Source organism: Anabrus simplex, chromosome 1 (assembly GCF_040414725.1).
Source record: "Anabrus simplex isolate iqAnaSimp1 chromosome 1, ASM4041472v1, whole genome shotgun sequence".
Taxonomy (NCBI): domain Eukaryota; kingdom Metazoa; phylum Arthropoda; class Insecta; order Orthoptera; family Tettigoniidae; genus Anabrus; species Anabrus simplex.
The window spans coordinates 234,049,966-234,069,170 of NC_090265.1; the positions used below are offsets into that span (position 1 = coordinate 234,049,966).

At 39.6% G+C, this 19,205-nt stretch overlaps 1 protein-coding gene across 3 annotated transcripts in view; it reads left to right on the top strand.

Moving 5' to 3' along the window:
* Positions 1-19,205, top strand: part of LOC136864356 (octopamine receptor beta-2R) — a 1,721,356-nt gene that overhangs the window by 1,312,927 nt on the left and 389,224 nt on the right. For all 3 annotated transcript variants that reach the window (XM_068231021.1, XM_068231020.1, XM_067141254.2), the window contains one exon: positions 4,396-4,444. In XM_068231021.1, coding sequence (XP_068087122.1) covers positions 4,396-4,444 — 49 coding nt within the window. The remainder of the gene's footprint in view (positions 1-4,395; positions 4,445-19,205) is intronic.

The following is a 19,205-nucleotide window of genomic DNA, read 5'->3' on the forward strand; positions in this document are numbered from 1 at the left end:
AATCTTTACATCGGTCCGTTTTCAGACCAACTTTGATTTACGAGAGCGAAAGCTGGGTGGACTCGGGATATCTTATTCGTAAGTTAGAAGTAACAGACATGCAAGTAGCGAGAATGATTGCTGGTACAAACAGGTGGGAACAATGGCAGGAGGGTACTCGGAATGAGGAGATAAAGGCTAATTTAGGAACGAACTCGATGGATGAAGCTGTACGCATAAACCAGCTTCGGAGGTGGGGTCATGTGAGGCAAATGGAGGAGGATAGGTTACCTAGGAGAATAATGGACTCTGTTATGGAGGGTAAGAGAAGTAGAGGAAGACCAAGACGACGATGGTTAGACTCAGTTTTCAACGATTTAAAGATAAGAGGTATAGAACTAAATGAGGCCACAGCACTAGTTCCAAATAGAGGATTGTGGCGACGTTTAGCAAATTCACACAGGCTTGCAGACTATTCGTGAAAGTGGTGACTTTGCTGTATAATCATTTTGTAATGTGAAGTTATAACCATGTGTCCTCAGGTAGTAAAGACGTCTATTGCTGTCACTGGAGCTCCGTCCGAGCTTTCTTTACATTAGGCTCATGTGTATGAACGAAATTCAGCTACCCCGTTCAATGCTGTCACAGTATAAGGAGTTTAGACGTTATTGCCCAAGCATAAACATGTTTGGAACGTAACTTATAAATTTATATGTTGTATAAATCACAAATGTATGCATGCGACTTTAGTGCAAAAAGTCATGAAATATGCATTTAAGTATGCACTTATTTTCATGCTATTAAACACTTGTATGAAATACAAACGTAACATTCCTTTACCTAGACACACGCGATTCACCCACACTAATACATAAAATCATGATAATGAATAAACAACTGAATTTATAACAAACACAATACTTACTGCTGCGAATGTTCCACTAGTACAAGCAATCCGTGCATAGTTTGTGAGATGTATCAATCTTCCAGTGTTCACTGTTAAAACAATATGCACACTTCTCTTAGATAAGACAGTGTGTTAATACACATGATAAATCAATTAGTAAGGTTTTAAGAAAGTCGTGTAAAAAAATCACACACGTGATTAAACATAATTACACACTCCTCTTTCATTTTACACTGCACACTCTACTTTCCCAGTCCATAATTTGCTTTGCAGTACACTAAAACAGTCTTCTCTAAGTTTTGTGGTTTAAATCTGCGGCGTTTCTCTGTTAAAATCTTGCTACAATGCGGAGAATGAATGCTCTCCCTACACTTAAGGATGTGACAGGACAGTACTTGAATCCGGGAGCGAGTGCAGGCGTTAAACATTCTAGTAGATCCACATTATAAGTAGCACCCTAATATTCGTATACTGTATAGGTATCATAATGTCGTAGGCCGGATTTCGCTTAAGGACATCACGAAATGTTGTTTGCAGACGGAGACCGAGGTTTCCTGAGGTACCTCCCATTTCACGTTCGCTATAATGTTCAGCGAATCACCAAGACGCAATCCACTTGTTTCTAGCTTCTTGACTGATTCTGGTGTGATTTAGAAGTGTGTCCTGATAAGTTGCAGTACCATTTCAACCGTTTCATTCCTGAAAGATGCTTGTAAAACACGTTGAAATATGCACAATTAAAGTCGAAAACATGCACAATAATCCGAAATTTGAAATGTGGGCACTAATCTCGACTATATGCAAACATGCATTAATTGCACTATTAAAATTAATTCGTACAATTTCACCTTCAAACGCACTTCATGTCGGTTTTGGAGGTCTACAATCCCAGTGAATGTTATCTCCTGCACCATTCCTACATTTAGATGAACCCAACAACCGAACGGCAGTTCCTTTCTACCTCGAGCTCATGTTACAATAATAGGTCTATCTGTGATGCTACACAATACATTCATTACGCTGTATTAAGAAAACTCCTTATCTAAAAAAATAAGCCAATCATTATCAGTGAATATCAGTTTTTTTCGGGGGACTTTCAGATATAATCGTAAATATATACGTATGAAATAAAATTCAGGTTTGTGGCTTAGAAGACTTAGATTCGAGAAATCACCTTTCAGGAACAATATTTTTCGGGAAATTGGATATTCAGGAATGAATATTCAGTAAAGTGTGTGAAAATGATCAAAACCTAGACGTTTACGACGTAGATATGCCCCAGACATTGACCAGACACCTTGACGTATTTGCGGTAGAATGACCTGATCCTTCCACTGATCCTCCAGCCAGCAGCCCGCGGTTCCAGCTAGTCCGAGAATATCTATCAAAGTATATGAAGACAAGAGAACAAAACTGATGGTATACTGACGAACATGAATCCTTAGTCCATGGTGCAAAGTGAAATTGTTAAAGATTCTGTGATCTTTGGTCGACTTAAGTACCTCCTTGAACCACGGAAAATGTAGCTCTTCGAGTGGCTGAAGATAATTTATACACCCAGGAAGGGTGACCCTGATGGTAGGCCACAGGGCATCATCTATAAATCTATCATATCACTCAATATTTCTACCGATTCAACCATAAAAATAAAATTTTCCCTCCGTGTTGGCATAAGACTTCTCGAAGAAGAATACGTTATGATTTGTTTCGTAATTACATTGGGTTTAAAGAGCAATTCAACCAGATTTTGTGGCCTTAGCATACCAAACAGGACTGGTGCTCCTAGACGTCAGGTGACTTTGGATATGACCTACTGTATGTTGACCATAGCAAACGTTTATCCGAATCAGCTCCTGTCGTCATGTTTACACTGCCTACACGGACTGCTGTTATGATTGGCGCGTGGTCTTGTAAATTAAAGATCACATCGTTGTAATTTACTACGTAATTGATTATGGCGCTTATAATGTATGTATTTTTAATCTACACGTCAATACATTACACATGAACCACAACTTACTTTCAAAAAAGTTTGCAATTTAAAATCACTCGTAAAATTATTTCTCATAGGGTTTATACTTTTGTATAAACATGTCTTTGGTAACTAGACAATGCATTATTGACTGTACACTCCCAATTCTTAGGGTCGTAACGCATATGGATTGCGTGTTTCTGTGTTATTTGTTAGTGAGGTGAGTCGTGTTTATATAAAGAGGTGTGGGTTATGAAAAGCGCAAACACCTTGCTCCCGGGCTAGATAAATTAATAATATGTCTGACTAAAATTAGACCTACTGGTCTTTTATGGCCATTCAGTCTCTTCCGGGTACTGTGACTTGTTAATATGAACGTTTCCTTTCAGCGAACATAGTGAAGCCAATTCTTCCTGTTGTGTAATGTGCCGTGAAGTCTGGAATGAATGCTATTTCCAATTCTTTGAATATTTGTTAAATTATTCTGCAATTTCGTTCGTAAGCCTACTCTTGATGACCACAAAAGAAGCAGTTGTCTGTGTAGACAGAGGAATCTTAGCCTGGAAATATTAGCCTTAATGAAATAATACTTTTAGTTTTGATTGTAAATTGTCGTTATCAGTTAGGGAGGAAAAACAAATGCTGAGTGGAATGTGTTGTTTGGCCTGGAGAGTGTATTCAACAGCTATGCCAATACCATAATGATGTAGAGTTCGGATGTTTGTGCAGTAACAGGTTAGATTGCAAACTTCCTGAAGCAAGTGGCAAATATTTTCTAGCCCGCATAACGGGCTTGAAGTGTAATTTGCATAAACCTTAGGGGCTACGGTCTATGACACCCTTGAATTTGGTACATCTCCCCAAACACGGCCGTAAAGCGGGCTACATGACACTTTCATCTGTAACCGAAAAATCCGAACTCTAAATGAAACAACAGAGATTGATACCCCACTGTCGGCAGCCCTGAAGATGGCTTCGCATGGTTTCCCATTTTCACACCAAGCAAATGCTAGAGCTGTAACTTAAGTAATGTCTCGGCCCCTTCCTTCCCACTCCTATCCCATCGTCTCCATAAGACCTTTCTTTGTCGATGTAACGCAAAGAGCAACTTGTAATAAAAAACGGAAAAGGGAGAAAGGGATATATTGATAGATTGATAGGCAGGTCCATCTTCAGGACAATGAAATCCTGGATTAACTGCCTTATGTAGACAATTAGTTTATGTTCGCTAAGAATGGAAAATAATTCCAATGCTGCTAATACCATCAGCGTTTGGTACCAATACAGTATAATACAGAAATTCCACCCTCAAATGAAGAATGGTTTAGAAGGCGAGGCATTGAGAAGTAAATTTGTGTTTGGAAATTCAGTATTGATGTAGTCAGTGAGAAGTGTGTTTTGTGACGTGGTTCGAGGTTCACAGTGAGTTGCATATGTTCAGTGGGCGAAATTGTCTGTGTATTATCGAAATTATATTTCAATTTCATTTTTGTTTTTATTTTTCATAGGTATACCAACATATCTTTCTTTGTTTCAGGCCCATGCATACACCATCGTTAAAGGGACATCCAGCCATCGAGCAAATGGTAAGAATTATATACATTTTTACAAATATTTATTCGTGTACTCCAGACTATTTTAATTTCTACAAAATGCAATATCTTCAGTTTAATAACTGTTTATTGGCTCGTGAAGAGGAATTACGATAGTAAGTAGTAAGTAACAAATTATAAGTTTCCCTAATGTTTTGTAGGTGGACAGGTAAAGAGAGATCAATGTAAGGAACTCTAGTTTATTTTGGCATCACTCCCATATTTTTAAAAATAGTAAAGTTATTCAATTATTTGTCATAACCTAAAGTGAGCTTCTCTTTTCTTGACGATAGAGAGTGATGACCCGTTTGTTGAACACCTGTAACTGATTCATTGTTACACACCTGTTCTTCCGTACTATTTTCATAAATGACTGATATTGATGACGGCCATTTCTTTCTTTGCCTTTCACAACCGTTCGAGCCTCCAAAAATTCACTGCAACAATTCCACATTATCACTTTTTCTCCTTATACAGATACAATCCTACCGTAAATGTTTACATGTTCCGTGTCTTTTCCCGCAGTAAGCGGATCACTTTATAAACCTTCTCCAGTGACCACTCGCTCAGTAACTTCACCATTTTTCTACTGTCACTGTGCCTAGGTTCTGGTTTCCGACTCATACACCATTCATACATCGCACATCCATCCGTGTGATTACAAACTAACGCGTATGTAAGTTTGAGCGAACACTGTCCCTTTGCTTCTGAACAATAAAACCGGGAACTTACCTTTTCGCTCATCCTGATGAGTCAAGATTTTTCCTGAAATAGTCCTACCCCCAGTGCAGTCTGCAGTATTGTAAGTCCTTTTCTTCACTAGTGGTTTAACGCCGCACTAATACATGGAAGGTTTTCGGCGACGCAAGGATGGGAAATGGCTGTTTGGAAAGGTAGCGGGCGTAGCTTTAATTAAGGTACAGCCACAGAATTTCCCCAGTGTGAAAATGGGAAACCACGGGAAACCATCTTGAGGGCTGCCGACGGTGGGGTTCGAACCTAGCTTGGGTGGTTTCAGAAGTCACCGTTTTCTGGATTTGACCGTACAGATACGACATTAAGGATAATATGATTTTTTTCTTTGGCCTCTCTCTCTCTCTCTTGATGGTGGAATAGGTATATTTTTGTGTCTTTTGTGTCTATTGAATCAAAACTCAAAAAACTATTATAACCGCTTTTAAGTTGGTGAATTATCATCCTCTACCTCTCTGTCGAAATTCGCTCAGAGAGCATAAAAACTTACCTAGTTTTTACTTCCAGTTTTGATGAATATACCTCCCCCCCATGGCTATATCCCACAAACTCGGATAATGTTTGTGTTCGGTACATTTTTTGTCCTCCCAGTTCTAATTCCTAATCGCCGTTACTGGAAGGAAGGGAGCTAAACCCTATTCGACCACGTTCTACAAGTCCGCAAAATTTCTTCTACATTCAGGCTGTCCTTCATTCTCTTCTACCGAATCTTTGGCATGTTTTGTAGTTGTAAGTATTGTTAGAGATGTGTAAAAGAAAACTGTACATTGAATTATCTTAGGTGATAGTTTGTGTGCTCATGACTAATTCACTGCTGCCGTAAACGACACTGGCTGGTTACTTCCTGGTGCGGGAAACAATTTCACATCTCCTTGTGCATCCCTGAATTTCTGGAGGGCTAGTCAGCCTGAATATGAAACGACACAAGAATACAAAAGATTTCAAATGCAAATTCGAGAAAGTAGAAATCCGATGATGGATTGATATTGCTCTCGGCAGCGACAGAATGAATATGAAACGCGACTCCCGAAGTCTTTGCTCATGTTGACTTGGAGATTCAAGTATTGAAGCGTACAAATCTTTAAAGAAAGACTGTTATATTTTTCTTCTTTTTCTTAAACTAGTTAGAATTCTGATCACAGTCATGTTGATTTACTGCTATGGCGAATACGAACGAAGTTAAACTAGTGCGACGTGCAGCGGCTCGTACCTCAAAAGCTTCAACCAGCGAGAATTGTTCGACAGAAATGTCGAAGTTCACTACTGAAGCTTAACGAAGGACGTCAAATAGGTTGAACCATTTTGACAGCATATCCTCGTCTCTAAAGAAACAAGCCTTCCTTTGCTTGAACGAGAACAGCTTGACTTTCGACTGTCAGAGAATATCACTTGAAACTTACCTGTGTAGTGGCCTCAAGGTGGCAGCTTCGAGCCCAGCTCACACTGCTTGTATTTGAAGGTTACTTACCTTCGTCAGTTTCGTGTCAGTAGGTTCACTGACATCCCTTCGAGATGAGGAAATAGAACGCATACCCCGTGTCCCATGCATGTCGAAAGAGGATAAAAGGGGACATTCCTCAGTAGCTCTCAAATTGAGAAAGTTGGCTATAAACTTCAAAACCCCTAAAAGGGCCGGATATTGCTTTCACTTAGACTACTTGTGCCAAACTTTTCACTTTCTCCCTTGTCTCACTTCTCTTGGTCAAATTTTGTTTTCTCCGATGGTATGATGTTTGCGAGGCCTAAGAAGCTTTTTTGTTTTCACGCCCTTCGTGAACTATCAGGTTCTCTTGCCGATACTTCATTTAACAAAGCTCAGAAATCTTCTGTGTTTCCTCTGGCAAAGTTAAGACAGGATGGTTGCCGAACCGTACTTCACCCTTAAACAATTAACACCTCCGAACTCATGGGGGACCTCGGCGTCGCGAATAAAACGCATTTTTTTAGTTGGACGTGAAGCAAATATTCATTTTTTTAAGTTATTGGAAAACTAAATATTCTTCAACGTATTATTATTATTATTATTATTATTATTATTATTATTATTATTATTATTATTATTATTATTATTATTATTATTATTAAATATAGATGTATAATAATAATAATAATAATAATAATAATAATAATAATAATAATAATAATAATATTGCCATTGATGCTTTCACGGCCCGTACTTATAGACATGATACTGTATAGGCTTTTGGGCTTATGCTGTGTCAAGAAAATAAGGTGAAATTCTTTGCGTTTCGCAGAGAACTATGCTCTGCGTCATCAGAAGAAAATCTCTACCGCCGCGAGAAAGGCCTCTTAAACAAGCCCAAAAGCCTATACAGTATCATGTCTATAATAATAATAATAATAATAATAATAATAATAATAATAATAATAATAATAATAATAATAATATTTATCACGAACAACCGAAGTAAAAGTAACCTGACATTAAATACTTATGATCATTAGAGACGCAAGGGTGTTTTCTTGTTTGTTTTTTTTGTTTTTTTTTGCTTTACGTTGCACCGACACAGATAGGTCTTATGGCGACGATCAAGGGTGTTTAAAAAATCGTTCCTTGGAGTTATTATCAGTGCTGATCAAACACTTAAATGCCGTATGTATTGGGGCGGGACTACGTAGTTCGCCCATCGAGCGGCGAGGATAGGAATTGTGCTGGCTGCCGAAGCCTGTCGCGCTCATCTGGGACAATGATTAATGACTGACAGATGAAATTATATTGGAGAGTGTTGCTGGAATGGAAGATAACAGGGAATAATAATAATAATAATAATAATAATAATAATAATAATAATAATAATAATAATAATAATAATGCCGGGCTGAGTGGCTCAGACGGTTGAGGCGCTGGCCTTCTGACTCCAACTTGGCAGGTTCGATCTTGGCTCAGTCCGGTGATATTTGAAGGTGCTCAAATATGTCAGCCTCGTGTCTGTAGATTTACTGGCACGTAAAAGATATCCTGCGGGACAAAATTCCGTCACCTCGGTGTCTCCGAAAACCGTAAAAGTAGTTAGTGGGACGTAAAGCAAGTAGCATTAATAATAATAATAATAATAATAATAATAATAATAATAATCCTGTCAACTGGGTCCTAGAGGAATACATTGGAATGACAATCAGTGGGGGATATATGGAGTTCAGTGTTAATGTAATACATAAGTGTATCTGCTTAGTAATTCAGACAGCGGTAGAGCGCGGTTCGCTTTATCTTTTTACAAGACAGTGCTGTGGCGAAGCGGTCAAGCGAGGGAGAACCTCTCCACGCTTAGTTAAGCTTTGTTATGTGTCACTGCCTCTGGAACATCACTCTGCTGCACGCCTGCTGATACTGGCAAATTGTACCACAACATTTGAGAAGGGCGCAATGTTGCACTCACCAGGTCATTATGGACGAAACTAGGTAGGCCAATCGAACACTTGATCTGGTTAAATGTGTATAGTAGCAAGACGTCTCACATGTGTGTTGTACTGTACACTGTCTCATTCCAGTTTTCCGTCAAGCCAGAGCCAAAGCCACCATTAGATTCTTCCCATTTCAGTTAAACTATCCCAGCATTACTTGTAAAAAGGGGAAGCAATGTCATTGTTAGCTAGGGGTCCTGTGGGTGTTAACCCACAATCCTACCCTGAGAACCCTTTCAGTCACCTCTTACGACAGGTAAATAGTTCCGTGAATATATTCCAAGCAACCAATTACAGTCTTAAAGGAAGTGGAGCAGCTCTAGATAGGGGTCGTTGGCAGTTATCGTAAACCTGTGTTTCAAGAGCAGGTACACTCACGGTCGTTAGTAACTAGTGGCAGGAAATATTCATTTCAGGCTAGGAAATCTGTGCATCCCTCAAAACTGCTCAGTACTAGCTTACACACTCTCTCATTGGTCAGAGTAGAACCATGCACACAACTGACTGATCAGCTGATAAACTCAATGTGCGCTAAATTCTCCTGTACCGAGCTCGATAGCTGCAGTCGCTTAAGTGCGGCCAGTATCCAGTATTCGGGAGAGAGTAGGTTCGAACCCCACTGTCGGCAGCCCTGAAGATGGTTTTCCGGGTTCCCATTTTCACACCAGGCTGTACCTTAATTAAGGCCACGGCCGCTTCCTTCCCAGTTCTAGCCGTCTCCTCTCCCGTCGTCGCCATAAGACATATCTGTGTCGGTGCGACGTTAAGCCAATAGCAAAAAAATTCTCCTGCCTTTCTTGTGTAACAGGACACAATAGACCATTCTAGAGGGCAGTCTTGTAATATGGCCACCAATAAAAATGTTGTTTATGAACACCTTTCTCATACTATATCACTTGCCACAATGCACGTTTCTGTTTTCGGATGGGGTTTAATTTTGCGTTCTTCTTCCTATAATATGTTATGGCGAAGCACTCTCCAACCATCAACGTGACAAGCCTTTTGCATGTATTTTTTCCTTGCTATAGAAGGCAGAGCCTATGGTGTAGTAGTTATCATGATTACCTGTCACCCCCGGAGGCCCGGGTTCGATTCCCGGCTCTGCCACGAACGGTGTCCACTCAGCCTCGGGAGGTTAAGTGAGTACAGGCGGACTCGATTCCCACCTCAGCCATCCTGGAAGTGGTTTCCCGTGGTTTCCCACTTCTTCTTCGGGCAAATGCCGGGATGTTACCTAACATAAGGCCACGGCCACTTCCTTCCCTCTTCCTTGTCTATTCCCTTCCAATCTTCCCGTCCCCCCACAAGGCCCCTGTTCAGCATAGCAGGTGAGGCCGCCTGGGCGAGGTACTGGTCCTTCCGACCCAAAGTCTCAGGCTCCAGGACACTGTCCTCGAGGCGGTAGAGGTGGGATCCCTCGCTGAGTCCGAGGGAAAACCATCCCTGGAGGATAAAAAGATTAAGAAAGAAAGAAAGAAAGCTGGCAGGCAGAGGACATAGTTCATTACCTACGTAGCGTTGTCCGTGGAATATCATACGACTTGGACGCTTCTGAAGGATTCAGTGGACCGGATATCTGACAGTTGCTATTATCTCAGTCTGCCAAGCCCACTGAAATCCCGCATCAACCGACCCTATGGGCAACATATTCACACCATCCATAAGAGGGACTGGTTGCATAAGGAATGGCATTACTAGCATCACTCATACCTCGCCATCGGGCACTTTCATGCTGTCAAAGCCAAGGATGAGACTGAGACAGGTCAATTTGAAAGTAGCAATTTTGTTCTAGCCGACACCAAAGGACATAGTGCTCTGTCAACACTACGTCTTGCCAGCAAAGGCATATTTTTATTATTATTTATCAATTATCATCAACAACCAAAGTAAAAATAACCGGACATTAAATAGTTATGATCATCAGAGATGCAAGGGTGTTTGAAAACCGTTGTATGGAGTTTTTATCAGTGCTGATCAAGTACTTAAATGCCATAAGTATTGGGGCGGGACTCCATCGTGCACATTTCTTCACAGTGAAATTGCAGTTAATTCTTTTCCTTGATTAGTAAAATCCAGTATAACTAGAATATTTAATCATAGAAGCATCTTATTCAGTTTCCGAGAAAATGCCAATCGAGTAGGAGCATCTTGTGAGTGTTTGACGTTACAAGCCACACTACCTGGAAGAACACGTGTGACGTTGCCCTGCTTGTGCCTTCTCCGTGCTAAGGGTTGCAAAAATCTACGTCCAAACGTTACCTCATTCTCTTCTCACCCAAAATTTTAATGATCGTGAGTTACAACTTGGCAACCATATCCCCGTATGACGATCAAAGCTTCCATGAATCTGGGTTGTTCAAATACTGATTTATCTTTAGCACGTAATATTGACGTCGAAATCTTCCCACTGTATGTTACACCTCATAACACAGATACATTGTTCGTCGACTTTGTATTTAAGATCTGTTCATTTATTTAGTAGCCTATTAAGAAATAAAGTGTCAACAAGAACATAAAAAACAACAACAGCAACAACACATAGAGTAGATACTGTATTTCTACACGCGGTAGGCGTTCTAAGTCAAAACTTCCGCTGCATCATGTGTGGTACAAGCATTGATTGGGGTGAATCATTCCCTTAAAGGAGCAACAAATACCACCACGTCTGGGTTTGGTTGCTAAAGAGAAACGTGTTGCCTCAAAGATTATTTAATGAATTCTCTGTTGATCTTGAAGGCTGGTGTAATTATTACGGTGCTTTTCCTAACGCCACCTGAGCGGTGCGGCTTTGATGTTCCTTGCCGCGCCAATGACAGCTTCAGTAGATTAAATGGGAAATGTTATTCGAGTCAAGCCGCACCGGGGAGAACCCAGCGTTATTCAATGAAAACCTGAAAATACTGGATGACAGTTTCTTGTCAACTCCGCGTGGATTGGCGCGCTGGGTTGCAATATCTTGTCCTCTTGTTTAATATTGTGCTAGTTCGCTTGTGGTGTTATTAGAGTAGTGTCAAGGGTTATTATCATGTCAATACCTCTCAGTTGATCTCACTATATGATAATTATGAAGTTAGCAGCAAACTTGAAACAAACAAATAAAGAAAACTGACAACTCCGCTTCCTTCATTTCCGATCCCACTCACTTCTTTGAGGCGCCGATTGTTACCCTGTAGAAATACAAGAATACATATGAATGCATGATATAACAGGATATAATAATGCAGTGGAATTAATAATTTCCCATGTTATGCCTAAGACAAAAACTGCAATAAAAATAAACAGTTATTCTCCTTCTACTCCTCAAGTGAAACCTCAAAAGCTCTTTTTATCTCAGTGTGCGTTCTTTTGGTATAATTCTCCCCAAATGTACTCGCCATAAATCTCAATCCTCACAAAGCATAGTCCATTATATCTCAGTACGCTAAATTCCTTTCAAATATTTATTCCTGAAACTTCCAGCATGTAAAACGGAACAACTAATTATACTTGTACTTTCAATATCTCCAATGACTTTTAATTGGTCCAGTGAATAACTAGACGTAATAAGGACTATGTTCACTTCTCTTACTTAAGTGAAAAAAGGATCTTGTTCCTTTCAACTTAAAAGTACGGCCAGTCTAGATTCTCATTTTTTCTTCCTTCACCGTAGTGATTTAGTACTAATTGATTTAACAAGAATATTATATTATACCGTCATACTCTAAAAAGCTGAAATAATTACATTGATCTAAATTATCTACAATATACGACAGTCCCGTCGAACTACCACCCGTGTTATTTGAAGGCGCTTAAAATCGCCAGCCTCGTGCCGGTAGATTTACTGGTACGTAAAGAACTCCTGCGGAACAAAATTCCGTTATCTCGGCGTTTCCGAAAGCCTTAGGAAAGTATTTAATAAACACATTATTATTATTATTATTATTATTATTATTATTATTATTATTATTATTATTATTATTATTATTATCTTAGAATTTGCTGTACGTCGCACCGACACATGGCGACGATGGGATAGGAAAGGGCTAGGAGTGGGAAGAAAGCGGCCGTGGCCTTAATTAAGGTATAGCCGCAGTATGTAAATTGTGTGAAAGCGGGAAACTACGGAAAACCATCTTCAGGGCTGCCGACAGTGGGATTCAAACCCACTATCTCCCGAATGCAAACTGACAGCTACGTGCCGCAAACCACGCGGCCACTCGCTCGGTATTATTATTATTATTATTATTATTATTATTATTATTATTATTATTATTATTATTATTATTATTATTATTATTATTATTATTATTATTATTATTATTATTATTATTATACTGTAATTGTATGCGAAACATCAGCAATCTGTAAGTAATATAGATAGAACAAAGACTATAGCTACACTACTTGCGGAACAAGTAAAAATACTATTTTTTCTCTCTTTTTAAGGACAAGGGTGAGAAATACCAAATCTTCAATAGCTGGCATTCAGGTACTGATAAGTTGATAACAAGCATTCGTGATCAAGTTGATGAGGCTTGAGCGCATCTGTATCTTTTCCCGTGTATCCCCGGAATGACTATGTCACTGTACGCCTGAGGATGCGGAGTGTGATCTTCACTAAACGTTATCTTTCCCAGCAAATGGTCTCTTTCACACAACGTACATCTGAACTTCACAAAGTGAAATATTCTAGGACCTGAAAAAGTATATGAAATATGTTCTGCTTTGAGCTGAATCTTCCACTGTGTGCTGAACTACTATTACGTTCTTGGGCTAGCTTGGACCGCGACGTTGTTCTATTATTGTATACTATATTCAGATTGCTGACGCTAGATATACGTTATATTTTTAATCAGGATGACAACCCATAGTGCAAATAGCGCCTTATCTATATCCAGCTGAATATGCCATAGAATTACAGACTCATGGAGTCACCACACTGAAGGCGAAACGAAGTGGGAAACTGCTATCAAACTCGAAGAACATATCCGTCACACAGTGATCCAAGATATAGGCTATACAATTCACGATATTTATTTTGAAAATACTAAGATTTTAGCACCTGTGCCTTAAAATTTCAAAGAATGGAAATAGGAAAGTCGATCAAAGTAAAGAATCACACGAACAAAATCAATACATATAATTAACACATTACGAATATACGCTACTCAGCATGAAAATACACTCCAAGTTAAAGAACAATAATGGAAAATTCCCCTCAGATCACTCGGCAGGAGAGACAAATTTCAGAAATGTATTCGGTGCTCGTGTGAGCCTGGTGGGGAATGCAGCATAAGGTGAGACATAGAGATCATCTTCGTAGTCAAAGTTGCCTAGAGAGACTAATTATCCCGCATGGAATAGCAGTACGTCAGTCGCTTTGATAAAGAATATTAATATGTATTCCATAGGTCAGCAACTGGTATAGACTAGGGCTCTCTAAAGACTAGGTATGCTCGCCCGCCATTATGGTTCATACCTGCACTACGTTGGTAGGGCAGTTGACCGCCCCAGACTTGTATATCCCTCTTTTTACTGTTCTCCACGCTAGAAAATAATGTTAAACTGTAAAAATACTCATTCTCAGTATTACTCAAATGGTTACTCAACATAAATATTAGTATATTACCTGCATTATTGTGTAATTTTTACTCGAGACGGTGATCGTAAAAGCAAATTCGTTGATAATTTGCCTTTCAATAAACAAACAAAGTAGGCATATACTCTCACTGGAGAAATGTTAGAAAAATAGCTTACTAATAAATCGGGTTTTTAAATTATTATTATTATTATTATTATATTATTGAGAGATGGAATAGGTTGTTCGTAAGCTATGCGCCGCGGTACCGTCAAATGAAATGAGGGACACCGTGGTATTCATATTGGCTACTGTCATTCTTAAATCGTATAATTTGACGTGGTTATCGGTCAGTTTCGAAGTTATATAAATTGTGATAGATGATTTTGATACATTATGATCTCAGTCGGTATTTCATACTTGCGTGAAATTGATTCAGCGCTGTTTTCAATGTTGCCGAAATAATAAGAAAAATATTCTTCAAACAAAAATAACAGTGAAATGTGCTGTACGAAGACGAACACACTCAACTAACCGGGATTCTTTAAGGTTATTTCTTTCTTCTAAAATTTAGTCCCTTTTCTTATTTACCAGTATTTTAAAAAATACATTCTATATGTAAAATAAATCTAATATTTGGTGAGTATTATGAATCTAATCAGCTTATTCAGTTGTAATGAACAGAGGATTTTAGTTTATTCAATCGATCATTCATGAAACAAATGTTATGTTGTTATAAATTACATTCGGGAAGAAAATAGGAATAGAGTAACTACTTATATAGCTGAATCTCCTCTCCCAACCTGAAGTATTGCACTGATAATCAGTTACCAGTGACTTGTAAGGGGAGTGACCCAAGAGCTGTGAAGAATATTAAAAATGTTTGACTCTGGCAAAGTTAACACTACTTTTTTCTTTTCTCATAGAGATTCCCCTGGTTTGAGGACAAATAGTATGATTTCTCAACACGACTCACCTTATTAAACTTCAAAGCGTTGCAACATTGGTTAACTTGCTCAGACAGGAAATTTAAAAGATATATTTAAGTAATATTTTACAAATTTACTGTCCTTTTTATTACAATATTTACAAAACAGCAACATTCCATTCCTGTTTACATTCTTGTCTTCTTTTCCGAAGTAGTCCTATACATTTTACCTCGTTTCCGTACATTCTTGTTAAAGTCCACAACAGCGTAGGATTGAATTTTGAAGAAGTGTTTAACATTTTTTCTTTTAAATTACAGCACGTTGAAGAACATTTACTGGTACATTTATCATTTAATGTCCGTCTCCATGGCTAAATGGTTCGCGTGCTGGCCTTTGGCCACAGGGGTTCCGGGTTCGATTCCCGGCAGGGTCGAGAATTTTAACCACAAGTGGTTAATTCCGCTGGCACGGGGGCTGGGTGTATGTGTCGTTTTCATCATAATTTCATCCTCAGCACGACACGCAGATCGCCTACGGGTGTCAAATCAAAAGACCTGCATCTGGAAAGCCGAACTTGTCCTCAGACGTTCCCGGCACTAAACCCCATACGCAATTTCTCTTTTTTTATCATTTAAAATTTTATCCGTTACAAGATATGCACCATTTTTCATTATATAATGCTTATAGTTTCTATAGAAGACCTCACAGTTACAAATTACTTTCATAACTTCACAATTTGGTTTCTTTAGAACACTCAAATAAAAAACACGAATGTTTCAGAGCTTGAGTCAGAAAGCTCATAGTTTAAAACCTGTCTGCATATAGGCCTACCTCAGATCTTGGTTTTCAATAATGCATTTGTTGTACTACCACCAACGTTAAACAAATTATCTCTGTCATATGGAGTTAGTTTTGACAAATATTGTAACTGTTGTGTTTGCATGTTGAACTCCTGTTGCTGGACTTTGGGGGCAGAACTGAATATTGAATTATCAATGTAACTGAATTAAGGGTTGTAGTAATGTCAGTGGGAGCTGGATGCAGATTTAAGTCAGCGGTTGGAGTAGAAGGTTTAGCAGAGGCAGTGGAGCCATAATGCAGACCAGAAGGGAATCTAAACAACCTGTATCCCGCAGTAGAAACATTACTACAATTAGGTACAGAACAACTCACCATTATTTAATAAATATTCACACAAATATAGCACTACTCTGTCCCTGCAGTCGGTGATTAAAGGATTAAAGCAATGCGTTCAATTAGTACTTTTACATGCAGGATTCAGATCGATCTGAGTACACTTCCCGTATTGAAAACGCCACGTAAACGGGGACTCGGTTCGGATTGAGTCTCAAGGTCGATACAGTAAAATCTGGGATCGTATCATACTCGGTTCGAATTGAGTTCCATGTAAACGCGGATCTTACCGAGATCGCATTGGAAACGACTGCACACACACTCCATGTTTGTTCTGACGAAATCATCATCATCAAAGTTCTGTCAAAATAACGAATGTAATAACCCAGTAAATATATTTACCTGTATAAATGATTAGCAACTGCAATCGGCCAGCCCTTGCGATTAACAAAATCATGATAACTTTCCGTTGGGGGTAATTGGAATATGCGTTCCATCTATTGCAATACTGCACATACTTTCAAAACTGAAAGTTTTCTCCTTGGCTTCTACTGTATTTGGCGTTTTTAAATTCTAAGAGGTGATATCGATTTTACTGCAATTCTGCATCGTTCGTATACGTCGATTTTGCCTGGTGGATTCAATACGATACTCAAATAGCCTATTACATGTAAACAGGGATCGTATTCAATACGGTAAGTGTACTTAAATCGATCTCAATCCCCACGTAAACGTACTAAATGTGACGAAGCGAGCGCACGTAGGAGAAACTAGAGTTTGATCACATCGCCCACTGCGCATGTATGAACCAAAATGGCGGCTAAACATACCCATCTTATAGAGCCTTAGTATAGATATAGAGCACACAGAACAATGAAACCATCCAAACCGGACTATGAACGTTAAGCTGTAGCGTAATCGTATGGCTTGGGTAAATTCCTTCTTTGTTTCTTTCTTAATCCAGGGTTGGTTTTTCCCTCGGACTCAGTGAAGATCCCACCTCTACCGCCTTAAGGGCAGTGTCCTGTAGCGTGAGACTTTGGGTCTGGAGATACAACTGGAAAGGAGGACCAGTACATCGCCCAGGCAGCCTCACCTGCTATGCTAAGCAGGGCCTTTGTGGAGGGATGGGAAGATCGGAAGGGATAGACAAGGAAGAGGGAGGGAAGGAAGCGGCCGTGGCCTTTAGATACCCTCCCGGCATTTGTCTGGAGGAGAAGTGGGAACCCACGGAAAACCACTTCGAGGATGGTTGAGGTAGGGATCGAACCCACCTCTACTCGTTGGCATCCCGAGGCTGAGTGGACCCCGTTTCAACCCTCGTACCACTTTTCAAATTTCGTTGCATAGCCGAGAATCGTACCCGGGCCTGCAGGGATGGCAGCTAATCACGCTAACCACTACACCACAGAGACAGACACTTGGGTTACTACAACATATAACTAGGTAATGTCTTGCTTGTTCACTTCTAATTACAAAAGGTGATCGAATTATCATTACATTGAAGATCACGTATGGAAAGCAGTACAGCAATTTAGCGAAGTACTCTTCAGTAAACATTTTCAATGCAAATCATATTTACTTTATGATGATGGTCATAGTAAAACTAAACTGAAGACGATATCAAAGGAAACTTTAATCGACCGACTTAGTTGAATAGTGCTGCGTGACATTCTAACAAATACAAGCTATATGTCAGGCTGAGTGGCTCAGGCTGTTGAGGCGGTGGCCTTCTGACCCCAGGTTCGATCCTGGCTCAGTCCAGTGGTATTTGAAGGTGCTTAAATACGTCAGCCTCGTGTCAGTGGATTTACTGGCACGCATAGGAACTCCTGCGGGACTAAATTATGGCACTCCGGCGTCTCCGAAAACCGTCGAAGGTAGTTGGTGGGACGAAAAACAATATTATTATTATTATTATTATTATTATTATTATTATTATTATTATTATTATTAATTATTATTACAAGCCGTATGTTTGAATTTTAAGTGACTGCTAAGTGATATGTAGATCACCGTATCTAAAATTTTAAGTAGGATTTCGGTGGTGACGGTAGTGGTAGCCTTACGCGGAAATGCTACGGCATTATCAATACTCAGTAACAATAAACACTGGCTCGTCCGTACAATGAATAAAGATTTCCGCAAAATGAACGGATGGCTCCACACATTCTGAAGATAAAAGGTAGGCTACCACATGTAGATCCAGCGGTGTTGATTATTGTTTTAAGGGAAGGTACAACTAGGTAAGCGCCTCCGAGTAACAATACTCAGAAGATAAATTGGAAGAGTCCGAAACACTGAAGAATGAGGGTATCGGCGAAAGAAAAGCGTGAACACGAAAGATACGCTAGGCTACACAAGCCTAATATGGTCGGCGTCGAATGTAGACAATAGTTGGCCCAGGAAGGTCCGATATGTAAAATAGAAGTGAAGAGCCTGAAACTAGTAAGTGGAAATAACACCAGACTGAGCTAGAGTCCCCGTGGTCGCCAGAACACGCTCTCAACTTGAGAGCTCGTGGATTCCCTCTTTAACCCTCTTCTCACTACGGACAGATTTGTTCTCTGTTCCCAGCCACAGGTGGGGGCGGAGTGCTGATGATGGTGGTGGTTATTGTTTGAAGAGGAAATACAACCATCTTGTCTGACACTAATCAGAGGAATAAATGAAACGATTCTGGCCGTTCGAAGAATGAAGGTGTTGGGAAAAGAAGGGAAATGCCAGGAAGGGTGTGAAAATGAAAAACTTCCCAGGCGTCGCTAACGTAATAATGTCGGGGATAACTAACATTAACTGAGGAAAGGCTGACAGCAAGGACGAAATATATACGTGGGGAGAGCCCTGGGCTGGGTAATAATAATTTTGCACCTCCAAGTTGAATCTGATAACGTCTGGGATTACTACGAGGGTAATCCCAAAAATGAGGTCTCCTATTTTTTAATAAATACAGAACTCT